At 41.6% G+C, this 18,677-nt stretch overlaps 1 protein-coding gene across 1 annotated transcript; it reads right to left on the reverse strand.

The window, feature by feature from the left end:
- Positions 1–9,477: 9,477 nt before the first annotated feature.
- Positions 9,478–10,146, reverse strand: LOC114257441 (uncharacterized). Its single transcript, XM_028197204.2, has one exon. The coding sequence runs from the start codon at positions 10,144–10,146 to the stop codon at positions 9,478–9,480; it is 669 nt and encodes a 222-aa protein (XP_028053005.2).
- Between the last annotated feature and the right edge of the window lie 8,531 nt (positions 10,147–18,677).

Below are 18,677 nucleotides of genomic sequence, written 5' to 3' on the forward strand. Positions count from 1 at the left end.
ATAACTACCTAAGAGTTAATATTTTCAGTATTTAGGATCGATTATCACAATGGTTAGGGAGATTGGAGCGGATGTGATCTATAGAATTAACGTAGTGTGGCTTAAATGGAGGAGTATGTCTGCAGTACTGTGTAATAAACAAGTACCCACTAGACTAGAATGAAAGTTCTATAGAATGACTATTAGACCAACAATGTTATTTGGGACGGAATGTTGGACAACTAAGAAACAACATATAGATAAGATAGGTGTCGCTGAGATGAGGATGCTAAAGTGGATTTGTGGCAAGTCTAGAAAAGACAATATTAGAAATGAGTATATTCATAAATGGGTAAGAGTAGCACCTAGGGGTGCTATCAAATCGTTATTTGACCGTTTGGTTTGCGGTTTAGACTTGCCTGCATGTCTGCGGTTTGGAAAAGATTGAATTCGCAACCGCCCGTAGTGCAGGTTGCGGTTTGTGCGAATAGGGTTTGCGGATGTACGGGCAGTTACGGGCAATTTGCAGATTGAATTTTTTCCTTTAAAAATTCATTCACTATCTAGTACCTAACAACACAATTAAAGTAAAATTATTCAAAATCCTAAACTTACCTGAAAGTAATTCTTCATTAACTTTTACATTTATCCAAAAACCAAAATGCAATAACAATAACTAGTTAGGAACCAAAATAAATTGTTGTCAAACTTTATCCAAACCCTTTAAATAAAATAAAATAAAAACATTTGCAAACTCGCAAACTCCATAGAAAATGAAAATTATATAATTTATTTAGTCTTCAATCTTCATAGAAAATCTCAGTGCTTTTTCTAAGAATTTTCTTTAGGAGAAAGAGAAAAAAAAATAATAAAGGTTTTATACTCCTGTTTTGTGGTTTAGAAAACAAAAAAAAATAATTTTTGAAACAAACCTTAAAGTTTTGTCCAAAGATAACAGAGAACTCAAATGCTGAGAAGGATTTTGACATAAAAAAAAAATTGCCACCAACTTTATCTTTCCCTTCTACAAAACTTACAAAAAAAAAATTCAATGGTTCGGAATTAAAAAAAAATGTATAAAGATGCGGGCGGGTAAGTGTAGGTGCGGGTAAAACCCGCGACCCATCTGCAACTCGTAAAATAGAAAAATCTGCATCTGACTCTAACGATTCTGCAAAACCGCTCAAATAGGTGCGGGCAGTTCGGGTTTGGCAGTTTTTGCGAATCGAATAACCCTATGCCCAGCCATAGTAGCATCGATAGAAGATAAGTTGAGAGTGAATATATTGAAATGGTTTGGTTATATACAACGATCAACAGAGGCAATAGTGAAAAGATGTGATACAGTGACGATAGATAGAAGTGTTATGGAAAGGGATAGGGCTAGATTGACATATAATAAATAGATATATGAATCTCCGCAATTTGACTAACTAAATAACCGTTGATTGAGTCACCTAGTTTGAAAGGCTACCAGAAGGCAGCATCGCCTCATGAGCACAACTAGCAAAGACGTTCTTGAACACCAAGACACTAGTGGAGATCGATTAACTACTCTCTATTGACATGGGCGATAAGGAGACGTTGAGGTCCTACAACAATCGATATTACGAGACTTTCAACCAGATTGGGAATTGTCCTACAATCCTCGCCATCGCACAATACAAACGGGGTTTACCAGTCGGAAATAAATTGAGGGACTCAATCACTATGGCGCCACCCCTCACAATAGAAGCCCTAATGGAGAGGGTGCATCAACATATCTGTGTAGAGGAAGACAGTGCCTGCGCTAAAATAAAATCTGGCACAACAGCAATGCTAGATAAAAAGACTACAGCGAAAGTCAACACGGTGGAACAACCACGCAGGTATGGGCGAGGCAAGCGAGCCAATAAAGAAGACCCAGAAAAGAGGAGCTTAAGAGTCCGCACCGCCATCACCACCGTGTTCAATAAACCTATCTACTGGATTCTCAGCGAGATATAGAATGAACCCTTCGTTTGGTAGCCAGCCAAACTGGGAAAAGCACAAAGGGGCTATGACGAGAGGTCCCGCTGCACCTTCCATGATGAGAAGGGGCACCGAGCTGAAAACTACACACCCCTGAGGCAACGTCTGGAAGAGTTAGTAGCTGTTGGTCACCTAGACCAGTACGTAGAAAGGGGAACACATCTAGCTCCCTAGGACCTTAACGGACCAAACGGGATGCCGATCGACGGTCCACCCCAAGGAATAATCAATGTTATTCATGGGATCGTCAAACCTGAGCGGGTATGTGAACTCAGGGGGATGATAAAGAAGGCAGAGCACCTGAAAGGGGTGTTAAGTGCACAGCCTACCATCAAAAAGGACAGAACGGAAGCCACAAATATCATATCCTTCTCAGACAAGGATCTAGCAAGGCTACATTGCCCTCACAATAACGCACTGGTGATGACTTTGCGCGCTAAGAATTTCGACATCAAACGAATCCTGATTGACCAAGGAAGCTCATGTGAGATAATGTATTATGAAACCCTCAAATAGCTGAAACTGGAGGACAAAGACTTAGCACCTGCAACATCTCTCCTAGTCAGCTTCAACTCAATGCCAGAGTGGCCATTGGGTAAAATAATCCTCCCAGTCAAGGCTGGAACCATAACAAAACAGGTGGAATTCTGGGTATTGAAGGTCCCTTCCACTTACAACATAATCCTGGGAAGAACATGGTTGCACGCCATGTGATCGGTAATATCAACATACCATCAAGCATTACGGTTCCCCAATGAAGTCAGAGTAATTGAAGAGGTCTTAGGAGACCAAATTATGTCGAAACAATGCTTCGTCACAGTAAATGGCAGCCGGGCTACAAAAGGGAATGTACAGATGGTGGAAGAGCCAGAGAGTAATGAATTGTTTGTGGATATTGGCAAGGCAGCTGAACAGAAGGCGGTGAAAGACTTGGTGGAAGTAAGGATAGATGAAAGAGACCCAGAGAAATTCTTTTTGCTCGACTTGTCTTTGTCCAGCACTGAGAGAACTGAGATTATGGAATTCTTAATCTCAAACATTGAAGTGTTCACCTGGACGCCATATGACATGCCTAGCATTGACCCTAAGTTCATCTGCCACCATCTCAATGTCCACCCAAATGTCAGACCAATTATACAGCGCACTCGTAGATCAGCACTCCACCACGTGGAGATAGTGGCGGAAGAAGTGGGAAACTTGCTAAAGGAGGGAGCCATAAGAGAAGTGCACTATCCTAGGTGGATCTCTAACACTGTGGTAGTGCCAAAGAAAAATGGAAAGTGGCGTGTTTGCGTGGACTACAAAACAGTCAACAAAGCATGCCCAAAGGACAGTTTTCCTCTATCACGGATAGACCAACTGGTGGACTTAACGGTAGGACATAACCGACTTAGCTTTCTTGATGCGTATAGAGGTTACCATCAAATCGCTATCTATGAACCAGACCAGGAGGTCACATCTTTTACGACGCCTAGAGGACTGTACTGTTACAAGGTCATGCCCTTTGGCCTAAAGAATGCAGGGGCTATGTAATAACCCCGATCCACAATTAGCCACTAATTGGTAATTAAGGATGTTAATGAGAGGATTAAAATAAATTATGGGTTTACTATGTAATTTGCATGATATTTGGCCTTATATCTGTTACTTGTAGAAATATCTGTCTAGAATTCCGCTTTAATATAAAAATTGAAAGCCTTATCGGCATCCGAATTTGGAATTGATTACATTGATATGTTATTTGGAATTTTTAGAACCATTTGGCAAGTTTTATTAAAAATTGATTCAGAATGATTAACTAAGTTGTGTTTGGGTGGACCTATGTTCTAATTATTGAATTGTAGCATTATAAATGTATATTTGAGCCTTAAGCTCATTTGAGCTCATTTCTTTCATCTCCCTTGAGTGGAAAAATCTGAGAATTCATCTTAGAGAGAGAGGGAGTGCAATATTAGAGAGAGAGAAAGATAAGGGATAGTTTGAGTTCAACAAGAATTGCTTGGAGAATTAGAAGAATTGAAGAGTAGATTGCATAATTGAGCTTCTAGACTTGAAATTGAGGACTCAAGGTAGGATATTCATCCTTTAAATTATGAATTCAAGTTGGTTCTTGCATGGTTCATGGTAAATTGGTGATCTAAGTCAAGAATTAAAGTGAAGAGTTGAATTTGAGAGTGAGTTCATGCATGCATGTACATATTCTTGAAATTTGAAGTTGTTTGACATGAATTTCCACATGCATGTCCATATCTTGATTATAGTTCATGAATTCATTATGTTTTGAGGGAATTGGCTCTTAGGAGCATGTATAAGAAGCTTTGAACTCATTAGAACACATGCATGTCATATGTTCATCATGTTCTTGAAGTTTTCTTTGAAAGTCTGTTTAATTGACTCATCTTTGGGCTTTGATTTCTCAAATTGATCTTCAAAACATGTTATACTATGAGTTTACAAGAGTTTTCCAGAAAATGAGCCCAAAAGGTTGAGATTTGAAGTGTTGAATAGTTGGTTTGAGCCTTGAAGGCAAATCTGGAGATTCCAGAATTTGGTTTCCACACTCGAGCTAAGGATTCCACGCTCAAGCGAGCCCTGTGTATTTAGAGGTCCGCTCGAGCAACGGAATGTTGGCTCGAGCGTGAATTGCAAGCTCTCAGGTTTTGGTGCACGCAAACACACGCTCGAGCAAGAGAACCTATGCTAGAGCGAGGAGTGTGTCTTACGCTCGAGCGAGCGTCGAGCGAGCATCGAGCGGAGATTTTCAACATCCAGCACTTTTGTATTTTTATAGACCGCTTGAGCGAGGAAGTCCACACTCGAGCGACCCCACTGTTTTGACAAGCTCGCTCGAGTGAGGTAACCTACGCTCGAGCGAGACCCCTTTTTCTAAAAATTTTGAAAAGTGTCTTAAAGTGCATCTTTGCATCCTCATTATATCTTAGGCATTCCTAAGCCTTAATTAAGCCATAGTAATGAGGTTATGGATTAGAAACACACTAAGGAAAGAATGTACTAAGTTAAGAGATTACCAATGTGTGTTTGAAACAATGTGTTAAGCAAGAAACCTATGTAATAAGAAAGTTAAACTGTGTTGGCCATGTGAATGTGTAATAATGTGATATGTTGGTGGTATGTGCTTTTGTGTCTGTAGGCCAACGTCTCGAGGACTGATTGACCATTGGCAAGAACCACTGTGAGTAACGTTATCGTAAAGATACGTTCATATGAATTATGTTCCAAATGAAATGTGATAAGCTATGATTTTTGAAATGATATCTGTTTACATGAACGAACATCCCAAGTTTGCAATCTATTATGGCATCCATAGATAGTCCCAAGTCATGGGGGACGACATGAAAATGCGGGTCCATGACATACAAGTTTATGAGATCTCGTTAGCCACTTCATTGTGGTGATATGTATCTAATCGATATCCGAAACCGACTACTCTAGTCGAAAAACGTTCTGTGATGTGTTCTATGGGATGTACCATTATTATGTTCTGATATGGGGATGATTATGCTATGATCTGTTTTTCGTTTATGATATGTTTGGATTTCGTTCACTAACCCCTTTACCTTAATGTTATTCACTGGACTTTAGCTCACTGTTTGTATATATATATATATATATATGTATAGGTGAGCATTCTGGAGATCAAGCCTGGAGGCTTTTGTCTGGATCTGTGTTATGTTGTTAGCCAACCATTGTGTCTCACGTGGAGGTTCCTATAGAGTCCTGTGTTTAATTTCTGCTATTTCTGTACATGTATGACTTGGTAGCTTTGTTGGCTGTACTTAAGATACTGTAATGTATGTGGGTATAATGTATGGTTGACTAACGGTTATGTATATAAAGTCTTAAATATTCTGTTTCATATAAGTCAGCACAGCTCTTTGGACGACTATATTTATGTATTTGCTTCCGCTAGCCCCTTAATCTTGTTAATCTATTCAGAGGCCTTTGGTAATCCAAGGATTACTGGCTGGTTACGATGCTAAACCTATAGGGGCGGGTTTGGGTCGTGACAGGCTACATTCCAGCGGATAATCACCAAAATGTTTGAACCATTGTTAGGCAGAACAATGGAGGCCTACATAGATGACATGGTGATCAAATGTGACGCCCCAAATTTTGATAATATAGTACAACGATGCACCGGGGTTTAACTAGAGGGTACACATCATTTTTTGGCACAAAATACAAATAATTACACTAAAATAAAATATTAATAATAGTTACAGATAAAATTCTTCAAGTCTTTAAATACATATCGGTTCCTTGATACAAAAGATTATCCAAAATACAGGAAATATACAACCTAATTCCTAAGGCAGCCACGGTTCCACAAAGCTTTTAGGGATTCTGTTCTTGGTGTAAAACTTGCCTTCACTTGGCATAAAACGCCATGAGCTTGGAATGCCCAGTAAACACACACACCCCGACCCTTTTCCCATTCCAAATACACAAGAACATAACGACATAATCATAACAAACAATGAAAGCAATAATTAAGCAGAGCTTATAATTAAATTTCAGTTCTCATGAATGGTAGTCAATTTTAGTTAGTTCTAGGCAACTCCCCGTCGAATGCCGTTCCTACCCAACCACTAACTCTGGCTACGGGCAATTCTGACTCCCCCTTGGTTAATACAATACCAATGCGCCGCTTACCGCATAACCACCAGTGCGTCGCTTACCGCACAATTACCAATGATACCCACGCACCTAGGTTACATACCCAAGTGGTGACATCATGGTCTGCCCCAAGGAAATGGGCTTCCAGGGATACCCTCCCTGTGTGAGACCCTCACTGCCACCCTTATGCCTCCCATTTCCGTTAAGCAGCCAGAATATCTCCCGTGCTATGTTAGGGTTCGGAAACACACTTGCGCAAGACTTCACAAAAATGGAATACATTCCATTATATCATACTCTTGAATCCATCGTTCATTATGATCGCAACCCATTACCATCCCATTTGATTTCCCCTTTATTAAGTGCATTATGTTCTCAGTTGTAGCAAAGTATGGTCAATATAATTACGAATCCAAACTAAACAACAAGTAATTTATTCATGGTAAAGAAAATTTACAAGTTATCATAGATTACATATCGAGACTAAAACATTCAAGAAACATAGAATATAAGAGTTGCAAACCAAATAAGAACATATTAACACAAATTTTCAGATTTCCAGATTTGAACCAGTTCGAAAATAGCTATGCAAAAAATAGTTTTATTGGCCCTAAAGACCTGGCCTCATGTGAGTTTGTAGATAAATAAGTCTAGTTTCAAACTCAATTTACGAAAGTAGGATAGGTATTTTATATTTTAAGATAATTCCGAATTACCAAGATCTGTCCAGATTCATTGATCGTTACGCAAATCGGTTTTTCTCTCAAACCCCTCACTCTCTTGAGTTCAAACAAATTTTAGTTAAAATATAACACCAAGATTAAGATTTTGACATAAAATTGGGCTCAAGATTATTTTTCTGGAATTTTATAAAAATAGAGAAAGTGGACTGTTTTTCTGGTTCTGTGAGTAACAAACTTATAAAAATTGTTTAGGTGTTAAAGATACATCTTTAGGCCCTACCAAAATTATCACATACTCTAGACATACCAAATATTGCACCATAAAAATAGATTTCGAGTTTATGGAGTTTTGATAGGAAAATAAATTCAAGAGAGGGAAATGATTTGCTGCTGGAAATTTAAGAAAGAAAGTGAAGCATGCCATTTCTTGATTAATACACACTTATACAAGAGTATAGGCCTAGATTACAACATATATATACAAAGAGCATGTATTAGGAGGGGAAAAACAAATGGTAAGAGAACTTGAGAGAAGAGGTGTTGTATGTTTACCTTTGTTGTACAAGACTCAACACAATTCTTCCTTTTCTTCTTCTCTTCTCTCTCACTCTCTCCCTCTTTTTTTTTTTTTTTTTCCAAGATCACTCGCTCTCACTCCTCTAGTGAATGGCTAAAAATGTATATCATAAGGGGGAGAAGTGTGCATATATATATAGAGAAAAGATTGGGAAGGTTTCTTGGGGACTAAGTTCCCTAAGTGCAAATTGTCAAAGTTGCCATTATGGCCCTTTCATCCATCACATGGTCAACAACTTGGGCTCCAAGACCTATATATATATATGATATTTTTATTTATAAACATAATATAATAGTCACAAGTACATTAATTAATAAATTATTACAATTAAGGGTTGGAATAAAATAAAAGTATATAGGGACCAAGTCTAAATTTATGAAACATTGATGTATGTTATTAATATACTAACATTAGAAAATAGTTAAAATAATAAATTCGGGTCCCGTTAAATTAAAGCGCAAACAAATGCGAGAAACCGAGCAAAAACGGCATTACCGGGAATTAAAATTTTAGAGTGATTAATATATAATGATAGGGTCTAATAACTAATAATATGGTTTTAAAGGTGATTATTAATCTACGAGATTGATTAGGGTTTACTCGAATTAATCCGCGATGCTTCCCGATTCTAGGGTTTAAAATGCAATTAAGCGAAAATTCAAGAGCTTTATTGAAATAAACTCAAGGTTAGGGATTTAATGGTAATTACAAAAATTAGGGTCTCTACAACCTATCCCCCTTAAACAAATTTCGTCCTCGAAATTTTAAGTAGTCGAAAAGTTGCGGTTAATTTACCTGCATTGCATCATTGTGCTTCCAAGTAGATTCTGACAATGTATTTTAATCGCAAAAAATTTAAACTACCCGTTGTATAGGTAATGATGTCGTTCCTTCATAGTGAAAACCCCTATTGCCAATTTCTGATGTGGTAGTCCACGTACTCACTATGAATGTATCCTGATGATCGTTCTCTCGATTTTTGGTGTCATTACGTTCGTTGATTTGTGATAATCAGGGAAGTTGGTCTATCCCCCTTAAATAATAAAGCGTCCCAATGAATATGTAACTCATCTCACTCTTCTAGTTGCCATCAATCACGATTGGTGTACAAACAGTCAATCTGTGTCCAAGATGATTTTATATTTGGACCTATTCATGCCTTGGAGATTGAAAATCAAACGCATAAACAATTCTTAAAGGTTTGCATCCACATAGTAGATATGAAAGAATACGATGAATAAAGCATGTACTTAAGAGTTCTAAAACTATATTAACAAAAGGAAATTTACATCGTCTATATATATACTTTACAAAAGGTCATCCAAAAGAGTTATAACTAATATCCTAATTATATTTTTCCTAAGTTAGCCATGGCTCGTACTGTGGTTCCTTGGGTTCATATGTGGTGTACTGCTCTTCCTCAAGATACTGCTTAGTGAGATGTTCATTTTCTTCTCCTTGCAGTGCAAATATTCTGCCTGTTGGCCTTTGATTGTTAACCGGTTCAGATTTCTGATTGCTCTCCGCCTTGTAATTTTGTTGCCTAGTAGCTCCCGAGTTAGTTACCCATGGTTGCTGCCCGCCAATAACCTACGTATTTGCTCCCGATCGCTCTCCTCGATTTCCGGCCAGTTGGGGGCATTCAAACCTCCTATGTCCAATCTGTTGACAAAGATAGCACTTGATCAACCCAGCTGGTTTTGTCTGAAAACTCTCCTTCAGATTTTGTTGCTGCGATTGTTGGGGTTCCCTAGAATATGGCTTATGTGCTGCACGTTTTTGACTATTTCTTTGTGGTCCCACATTGGATTGATTGTTTTCTTTCCTTAAACTCCAAATCCTCTTGGAATCTGCCACCTCCCGTTCTGAATCTAGTGCTGTGTCAACCACATCTGCAAAAGTGGGAAGTCGCATGGGCAAAACTCTTCCTCGAATTGTAGGGTCTAGACCCCATTCAAATTTTCGTGCTTTCTCTTCATCGTTTTCTACATATCGAGTCGCATAATGCGCTAACTCCTCAAACTTTGCCACGTATTGGGTCACTATCATCGTGCCTTGTTCTAGGTTCAGAAATTCACGAATTCTTTCTTGTTTGACTATGTTTGGAAAGTACTTCCTAAAAAATAACTCCTTAAACTGCGTCCACGTTATTGCGGTGATGTCCCTAGATTCCCGAATCAGAGCCCACCAATGATCTGCTTCCCCTTCAAGTTGGTAAACTGCTAGATCAATCCTATCAATGTGTTCAGTTATTCCCATTGTATTGAACATCTTTTCAATTTGTCGGATCCAGTTTTCAGCAATTTTTGGATTAGGTTCGCCAATGAAGGTCGGCGGTCTCTATTTGCGAAACTCGGAGAATAGATGTGTCCTCTCATTCTGACGCGTTCTCCTCAGCCTTCCTAATTCTTCCAAAATTTGGTTTCCGACATTCTCGGGTAAGTTGGCAGCGGATATAGGCGCGTAATCGTGATTGTTGACCCTAGGTGTCGCATTCCTGTTTATATTGGCGTCACCGTTGTGGTTGGTAGCGTTGTTGTTGCCTACGTATTTGTTTGCTCTTGTATGGTTCACCATCTGCCAAACGCGCAGTTAAGTGCAGGTTAGGGTTTTGTTAACGCAATTAGTCAAGGAAAAGTACTAAAGTAAAATGCTCTACTCGACATATAATCCAAGTAACACCTAATAAGCACCTAAGGTAATCTTACTCAACCATCGACTCCATCGCCACTCTCGATCGCTCTAGGCAACTTCATGTTTCGGTTCGCTGATTGAATCTAACCTTTCCTTTCTTTATTATGAAATTCTAGTTCCACTACCTTTGTCTAAAAAGCTTTCTTCAGCACCTGGTACCAATAGTAGAATCGTCGACGCCCGGCTACATGCTTTCACGAATCGACATTGCCATGCCCGAAATTTGAAAAAAACGTACTAGGGTTGGTTGAGAAAATTTTAATTTTTTGACATCTTCTAGTTTCTAGACTAAGTAGTGTTATCATAATGTAATATAGTCGATAGCAAGGTTGTTTCTAATTGTAAGTCGGAACGCGTGGGTAAGGGTTGAACCTAAGCTCTGATACCAAGTTGTGACGCCCCAAATTTTGATAATATAATACAACGATGCACCGGGGTTTAACTAGAGGGTACACATCATTTTTTAGCACAAAATGCAAATAATTACACTAAAATAAAATATTAATAATAGTTACAGATAAAATTCTTCAAGTCTTTAAATACATATCGGTTCCTTGATACAAAAGATTATCCAAAATACAGGAAATATACAACCTAATTCCTAAGGCAGCCACGGTTCCACAAAGCTTTTAGGGATTCTGTTCTTGGTGTAAAACTCGCCTTCACCAGGCATAAAACGCCATGAGCGTGGAATGCCCAGTAAACATACACACCCCAACCCTTTTCCCATTCCAAATACACAAGAACATAACGGCATGATCATAACATACAATGAAAGCAATAATTAAGTAGAGCTTATAATTAAATTTTAGTTCTCATGAATAGTAGTCAATTTTAGTTAGTTCTAGGCAACTCCCCGTGGAATGCCGTTCCTACCCAACCACTAACTCTGGCTACGGGCAATTCTGACTCCCCCTTGGTTAATACAATACCAGTGCGTCGCTTACTGCACAATTATCAATGATGCCCACGCACCTAGGTTACATACCCAAGTGGTGACATCATGGTCTGCCCCAAGGAAACGGGCTTCCAGGGATACCCTCCCTGTGTGAGACCCTCACTGCCACCCTTATGCCTCCCATTTTCGTTAAGTAGCCAGAATATCTCCCGTGCCATGTTAGGGTTTGGAAACACACTTGCACACGACTTCACAAAAATGGAATACATTCCATTATATCATACTCTTGAATCCATCGTTCATTATGATCACAACCCATTACCATCCCATTTGATTTCCCCTTTATTAAGTGCGTTATGTTCTCAGTTGTAGCAAAGTATGGCCAATATAATTACGAATCGAAACTAAACAACAAGTAATTTATTCATGGTAAAGAAAATTTACAAGTTATCATAGATTACATATCGTATAGCGATCCCGGGTTTACCCTTGTTGTACAGTGATCCGGACATGTGTCCGTGGATGTTGGTAGTTGATCATTATCTTGTTTACATCCTTTTTACTTCATATTTGAGTTATAGGATGTGTGGGGGCTGGTTTGTACAGGTTGGTTGAGTTTAGAAACCAAAACTAGTTGCCCAGATTTTGACCTGTCCGCTCGAGCGGGGGTTTTGGCGCTCGAGCGAGAATTGCACCCATCTAGTATTTCCTGTGCAGTGGTGGACGCTCGAGCGAGGGGTTGGCCGCTCGAGCGGGGTTGTCTGAGTACCGCTCGAGCGGAGAGTTGGAAGCTTGAGCGGAGACCTGGTTCTGTAAAAGTTCTGGGAGTGTGCATCCGCCGCCCGAGCGGGATGGTCGACGCTCGAGCGGGAGTCTGTGAGTGACGCTCGAGCGGGGTGTTTGACGCTCGAGTGGGGTGACTGGGTTAAAGTTCCGTGTTTTGACTTTTGAAATCACTTTTTCACTTTCTCTTCCCTCTCCTACTTTTCCAAAAACACCATTGTTGAGCCTCTCACTCTAGAACTCTACCTTCTCTTTAGGTTTTGATCTAGTATGAGTGATTTGCTCACCTTTGGCCTTTACAAAAAAGTTGTTGATCGTCGAGGACTACATTTTAATCTGAAAATTTCGGGATTTGGAGCATGTTGGGTTTTGTCATCTTCTCCCTTGGGACTCCGAATTTGAGGTAGGGATATCCTACTCCTCTCTATGGATTTTGTCTTTAAGTTTTAGTATTTTGAGATGTTGGGGTTGGTTTGGTAATTTTGTGAGAGTTTGGGGCTTTTGTGTAATTTGACAAAAGTCGGGGTTTTATTTATAATAAACCTAGATGCATGTTTGGCATAGAGAAATGGAATTAATGTTGAATCATTGATGAAAATGGGACCTAAGGGTTGTAATGTTAATTATGGGAAATGACCTAATTACATTGTTTGATTAATTGGGATAATTAATTGTGAGAAATGAGGAAATGAAATGGAATTGTTGAGATTGGGCGTGCATGGGGTTAAAGGGTGTAGTTGAATTGTTTATCACACACCGAAGTGAAATGTTGATTGAATATCCATTTGTGCATTTATTTTCTGTTTAGAAATAATTGCTTTGGGCTATCGGTGGAGGATAGTCGTGATTGTTGTAGACAATGCATGATGCTTAGGCAAATGGAAACTAATCAATGGAATGTGTCATGGGATTTGACGGTTGATAGAATACATTAACTGTATGTATTGAATGATGGTATATAGAACCAATGTGTTTGTATACGTTATGTGTAGAGGAGGAGATGGGGGATGTACCTCTAAACCGGATAGTATTAGGAGAAGATAGGGGATGAACTCCGTAGATACAGCTCATATGCTTGTCTAGAGAAGTGAAGATAGAGCTCATATGCTTATCTTTGTGAAGTGTAGATACAGCTTATATGCTTATCTATGAATGTGGGATATTGTTTTTATACATATCTATTGAGAATATGGATATAGCTAATATGCTTATCTGTGAATGTGGGATATAGTTTTTATACATATCTGTTAAGATGGTGATAGAGCTAATATGCTTATCTGTTGAAAAATGGGAAAATGAAAAGTAACTTGGACTCATAAGTCGGATGACATAAAAATGTAATTTATGTGGATGTATCAGTGTTCACCATCTATCAATTGCTAATCTTTTAGTCATTGTTCATGGTTGGTTTAGTGTATTTCTACTGGGCTGTGGCTCACCCTATATGGGAATATCATTTTCAGGTGCAGGTAGCATGCCACCTCCAAGGACATAGCTTGGGAGGCTAAATGCGAGCGGATTTTTGCTGTTTAATTTCTTTTGATGTATTACATGTCTATTCAAGCCAAGGGCTTAATGTGTAGTTGAGTTAGCACTCTTTTGTTGTAACCAAGTGTTAACTTAGAAAGCTGTAAGCCCGTAGGGCATTTTGCTTTTGTTGTTAACATGTAATACTTTTGTAAGGAAACTCTAATGAATAGTAGAATGTGAATATTTCAATTGTCAATGAATGTCTTATTTGATGGGTTTAATGTTATTATTTTGAGGGCGTCACAACTTGGTATCAGAGCGTACCGGGTTTGAATACTTTGGGTACGTGGGAAGTGATTAGGATCACAATGGGTTTGTCTCGCTTGATAGAGACTTAGATGTAGTGTCATATGCTATGTGCTTAATTGATAACATGCTTATGTGACTATGTGGGTATGGGATTTAGTTTCTAGGATGTTGATTGGATCCTTGGGTTTCTGGTAGTCTTGTTGGAAAGGCACTTGATCAATGCTGTTTCTAACCGGAACTCTAGTAATGCCTTGGGACTATCATTATCCAGAAATGAAATTCGTAAGTGCTTATGTGTTTATGTGCTTACGTGGAGTGAATTACAGTTGTCCATGCATTAGGACGTGAGTGTTTAGTTTCGGCACATTTGTGAGTGTGCTAACGTTCTGTCTTACCTCTATTAGGATGTCAGGACGGGGAAGAGGTGCTAGGCGTGGTAGGCCTGCGAGGCAGGAAGTACCGTTACCGGAGGAGGTTCCGGCAGTACAGGAGGGAGTTGGTCAGGCCAACGTGGTCGAGCCAGCGGGTCAACAGGCTATGAGTGCCTTGGCACGAGAGATAGCAGGAGCTTTGGGTATTCTTAGAGCTGGGAATCAGGCAGCTGAGGCAGGGCCTTCTTTCTTGAAAAGGGAGTTTTTTCGGTCTAATTCGGATGAATTTATCGGGGATCCGAAGGAGCCACTGAAGGCTGATGAGTGGCTAGAGCAAATGAGTAAGACGTTCGAGATGCTTGGCATCGAGGACGGAGCACTGAAAGTGACCTTGGCATCCTTCCAGCTGAAGGGAGATGCGGGTCAATGGTGGAAGTACGAGAAGGCTCATGTTGGTCGTACATGGGAGGCGTTTGTAAATGCTTTTCAGGAGAGGTTTTTGTCTGCAGCAGCTAGGGAGAAGCTGAGGGACCAGTTTAGCCGGCTTAAACAGCAGGGCTTGTCAGTAACCGAGTTTGAGGCTACTTTTACCAGTCTGTCCAGGTTTGCACCTGAACTGGTGGCGTCTGAGGAACGCCGTTGCTATGAGTTTGAGCGGAAGTTGAGGCGGGGCCTCAAGTTGAGAGTTGGTGGGTCTTACATCCGAGAGTACAGACACCTGGTAGATGCTGCTGCTCATATGGAAATTATGATGCAGGAAGATGAGGAAGAGCAGAGGGGCTCCAAGAGGAGCCAGGATGGTCAGGGTGATGGCAGGAGACAGAGGGGTTATAACCCTTAGCAATCTCAGGGTGCAGTTTCTAGATCGACCTTTCCAGTGCCGAGTGCAGGCTCGGGGAGAGGCAATCAGGGGGAGTTTGCTTGTTACAAGTGTGGCCAGTTGGGTCACAAGGTTTCAGTTTGCCTGCAGAAGGGTGGGGGTCAGAGAGCTGCTTCTTCTTCAGCTAGACCGCACAGTCAGAGTCTGGGCAGGGGGCAGCCCTTGTCTTGTTATTAGTGTGGACAGCCTGGGCACCTGAAGAGGTTTTGCCCACAGTTGAGTGCCACTTCTGGAGCGTCTGGTTCTCGACAGACGCAGGGATTTCAGCCAGCTCAGTCTGTGCAGGCCTCGAGGGCCAATCCGGGGGCTTCGTCGTCCCAGTCAGTGCAGCAGTCGTATGCTCCTAGAGGTGAGCAGGTAGATCAGGGGCCTACAGGGCGCATGTATGCTGTTACTGCGCAGGATTTAGTACCAGCTCCATCGGTAGTGAGAGGTACTTTTCTGTTTAGCAACTCGGTTGCTAGTGTGTTGATTGACACGGGTGCATCTCATTCTTTTGTATCTACTGCATTTGCATCTGTTTTAGAATTGGAGTTGGCACAGTTAGCATCTCCTATTTGTGTGGTATTGCCTTTGGGTGGTGAGTTGATCTTGAACCAAGGTGTTCGAGGTTGTGATATAGAGTTCGCCGACCATAGGCTTCCTTTTCCGTTTGTTGTCATGCCCATGAAGGGTTTTGATGTTATTTTGGGTATGGACTGGCTATCATCATACCGAGCTGTTATCGATTGCTACCGCCAGAGGGTCACGTTATGTACCTTGAGCGGGGAGTGGTTCCATTTCTTGGGAGACCGGGTTGGTTGTATTTTGCCACCGGGGTATGATTCGCGAGGGCGAAGTGAGCTTAGTGGTCTACTTGCTAGCTTTGAGAGTAGCGAGTGTGATGAGACCCATGTTGTGTTGCCGAGGGTGGTTTGTGAGTATTCGGATGTTTTTCCAGAAGATCTTGTTAGTCTGCCACCTCACCGAGAGATAGAGTTCTCTATTGATTTAGTGCCCGGCACGGCGCCGATTTCTATGGCACCTTATCGTTTTGCTCCAGCAGAGTTGGTTGAGTTGAAAGTTCAGCTCCAGGAATTGCTAGATAAGGGATTTGTTCGCCCTAGTGTTTTCACCGTGGGGAGCACCGGCCCTCTTTGCTAAAAAGAAAGATGGTGCCTTGAGATTGTGTATAGACTACCGGAAGTTGAATCGGGCTACGGTCAAGAATAAGTACCCTATGCCCCGTATAAATGACCTGTTTGACCAGTTGAAGGGTTCCTGTTGTTTCTCTAAGATAGACTTGAGATCGGGTTACCACCAGTTGAGGGTCAGGGAGGAGGATATTCCGAAGACGGCATTCTGTATGCGGTATGGCCACTATGAGTTTCTGGTGATGCCATTTGGACTTACCAATGCATCGGCAGTCTTTATGGACTTGATGAACCGGATCTTCCGGGAATTCTTGAATTGATTTGTAGTCGTTTTCGTGGACGACATTCTCGTTTATTCGCCTTCTGAGGGGGAGCACGAGGAACACTTGAGAGTGGTGCTTAAGTTGCTTAGAGCCCATAGGTTGTATGCCAAGTTTGGGAAGTGTGAGTTCTGGCTGAGGGAAGTCAAATTCTTAGGCCACGTGGTATCCGGGGAAGGGGTGTCTGTTGATGCATCCAAGGTTGAGGCAGTGCAAGATTGGGCACAACCTAAGAGTGTGTTTGAGATCCGCAGTTTTCTGAGATTAGCTGGGTATTACCGCCGGTTTGTGAAAGATTTCTCCAGGTTAGCGTCACCGTTGACTAGGCTGACTCAGAAGGGAGTCAAGTTTGTGTGGAGTGAGACTTGTGAAAAGTCGTTCCAAGAGCTAAAAGTTAGATTGACCACCACTCCGGTGTTGATCATTCCGGAGAGAGGGTTGGGTTATGCGGTTTACTGTGATGCCTCACGAGAGGGTTTGGGTTGTGTGTCGATGCAAGAGGGGAAAGTGGTAGCTTATGGCTCACGTCAGTTGAAAATGCACGAGAAGAATTACCCTACACACGACCTAGAGTTAGCGGCTGTGATTTTTGCCTTGAAAATCTGGAGGCACTACCTTTATGGTGAGAGGTTCGAGGTGTTCTCGAACCACAAGAGTTTGAAGTATCTGTTTACACAGAGAGACTTGAATCTGAGGCAGAGGAGATGGATGGAGTTCATTGAGGATTATGATTTTGAGTTGCACTATCATCCGGGAAAGGCCAATGTTGTGGCCGATGCCCTTAGTAGGAAATCCATTAGTGATGTAGCTAGTATATCCATCCGAGAATGGGAGATGTTGGGAGCACTTGGCGAGTTTGATTTGCTACTGGGCGAATCCGTTGAGGCTGCGGCCTTGTTTTCTGTTGTTGCGCAACCTACACTTGTGACACGAGTGTTAGAGGCACAGAGAGGTGACCTTGAGGTAGAATCCCTCCTAGAGAAGATCTCCAATGGGAAGGTTGAGAAGGGTTTGACAGTGTATCCTGACCTGAGTGTGAGATACCGAGACCATTTGTTTGTGCCGGAGTCTTGCCGAGAGGAAGTACTCCGAGAATTTCACCATTCACGTCTTGCGGTGCATCCGGGAGGCACAAAGATGTATCGGGATTTGGGTCGCCAATTTTGGTGGCGGGGTATGAAGAGAGATGTGGCTGTTTTCGTATCGAAGTGCCTTACTTGCCAGCAAGTGAAGGCCGAGCATCAGAGGCCAGCGGGTTTGTTGCAACCCTTGCCTCTTGCCGAGTGGAAGTGGGAGCATGTCACTATGGACTTTGTCGTGGGTCTTCCGAGGACTCAGCGGGGTAGTGATGCTATTTGGGTGGTTGTAGACCGGTTGACTAAGTCGGCGCACTTCATTCCTATGCGCGTGAGAGATTCGGTAGATCATCTTGCCGACTTGTATATTCGGGACATAGTGAGGTTGCACAGGGTCCCAGTGACGATCGTCTCAAATAGAGATCCTCGTTTTACTGCTAGGTTGTGGCAGAGTTTGCAGAGTGCTTTGGCACTAAGTTGACCTTTAGTACGGCTTATTATCCGCAGACTGACGGGCAGTCCGAGCGTACTATTCAGATCCTTGAGGATATACTTCGAGGTTGTGTCCTTGACTTTAGTGGGACGTGGGAGAGGCACTTACCACTGGTGGAGTTTGCCTACAACAACAGTTTTCAGTCTAGTATCGGTATGGCACCGTTTGAGGCCTTGTATGGCCGACCGTGTAGGTCTCTAGTGTGTTGGGCCGAGGTGGGTGATGCACCTTTGTTGGGTCCGGAGTTGGTTAGGGAGACGACGGAGAAAGTTGAGCTTATCCGTAGGAGGCTTGTTACAGCCCAGAGTCGTCAGAAATCTTATGCTGACCGTAGGAGGAGGCCTTTGGCGTTTGAGGTAGGTG

The sequence above is a fragment of the Camellia sinensis genome, chromosome 13, assembly GCF_055761805.1.
Source record: "Camellia sinensis isolate YWXY chromosome 13, ASM5576180v1, whole genome shotgun sequence".
NCBI lineage: Eukaryota > Viridiplantae > Streptophyta > Magnoliopsida > Ericales > Theaceae > Camellia > Camellia sinensis.

Excerpts from the sequence above, each read along its gene's own strand:
- LOC114257441 (XM_028197204.2), bottom strand. The coding sequence starts at position 10,146 with ATGGGAATAACTGAACACATTGATAGGATTGATCTAGCAGTTTACCAA.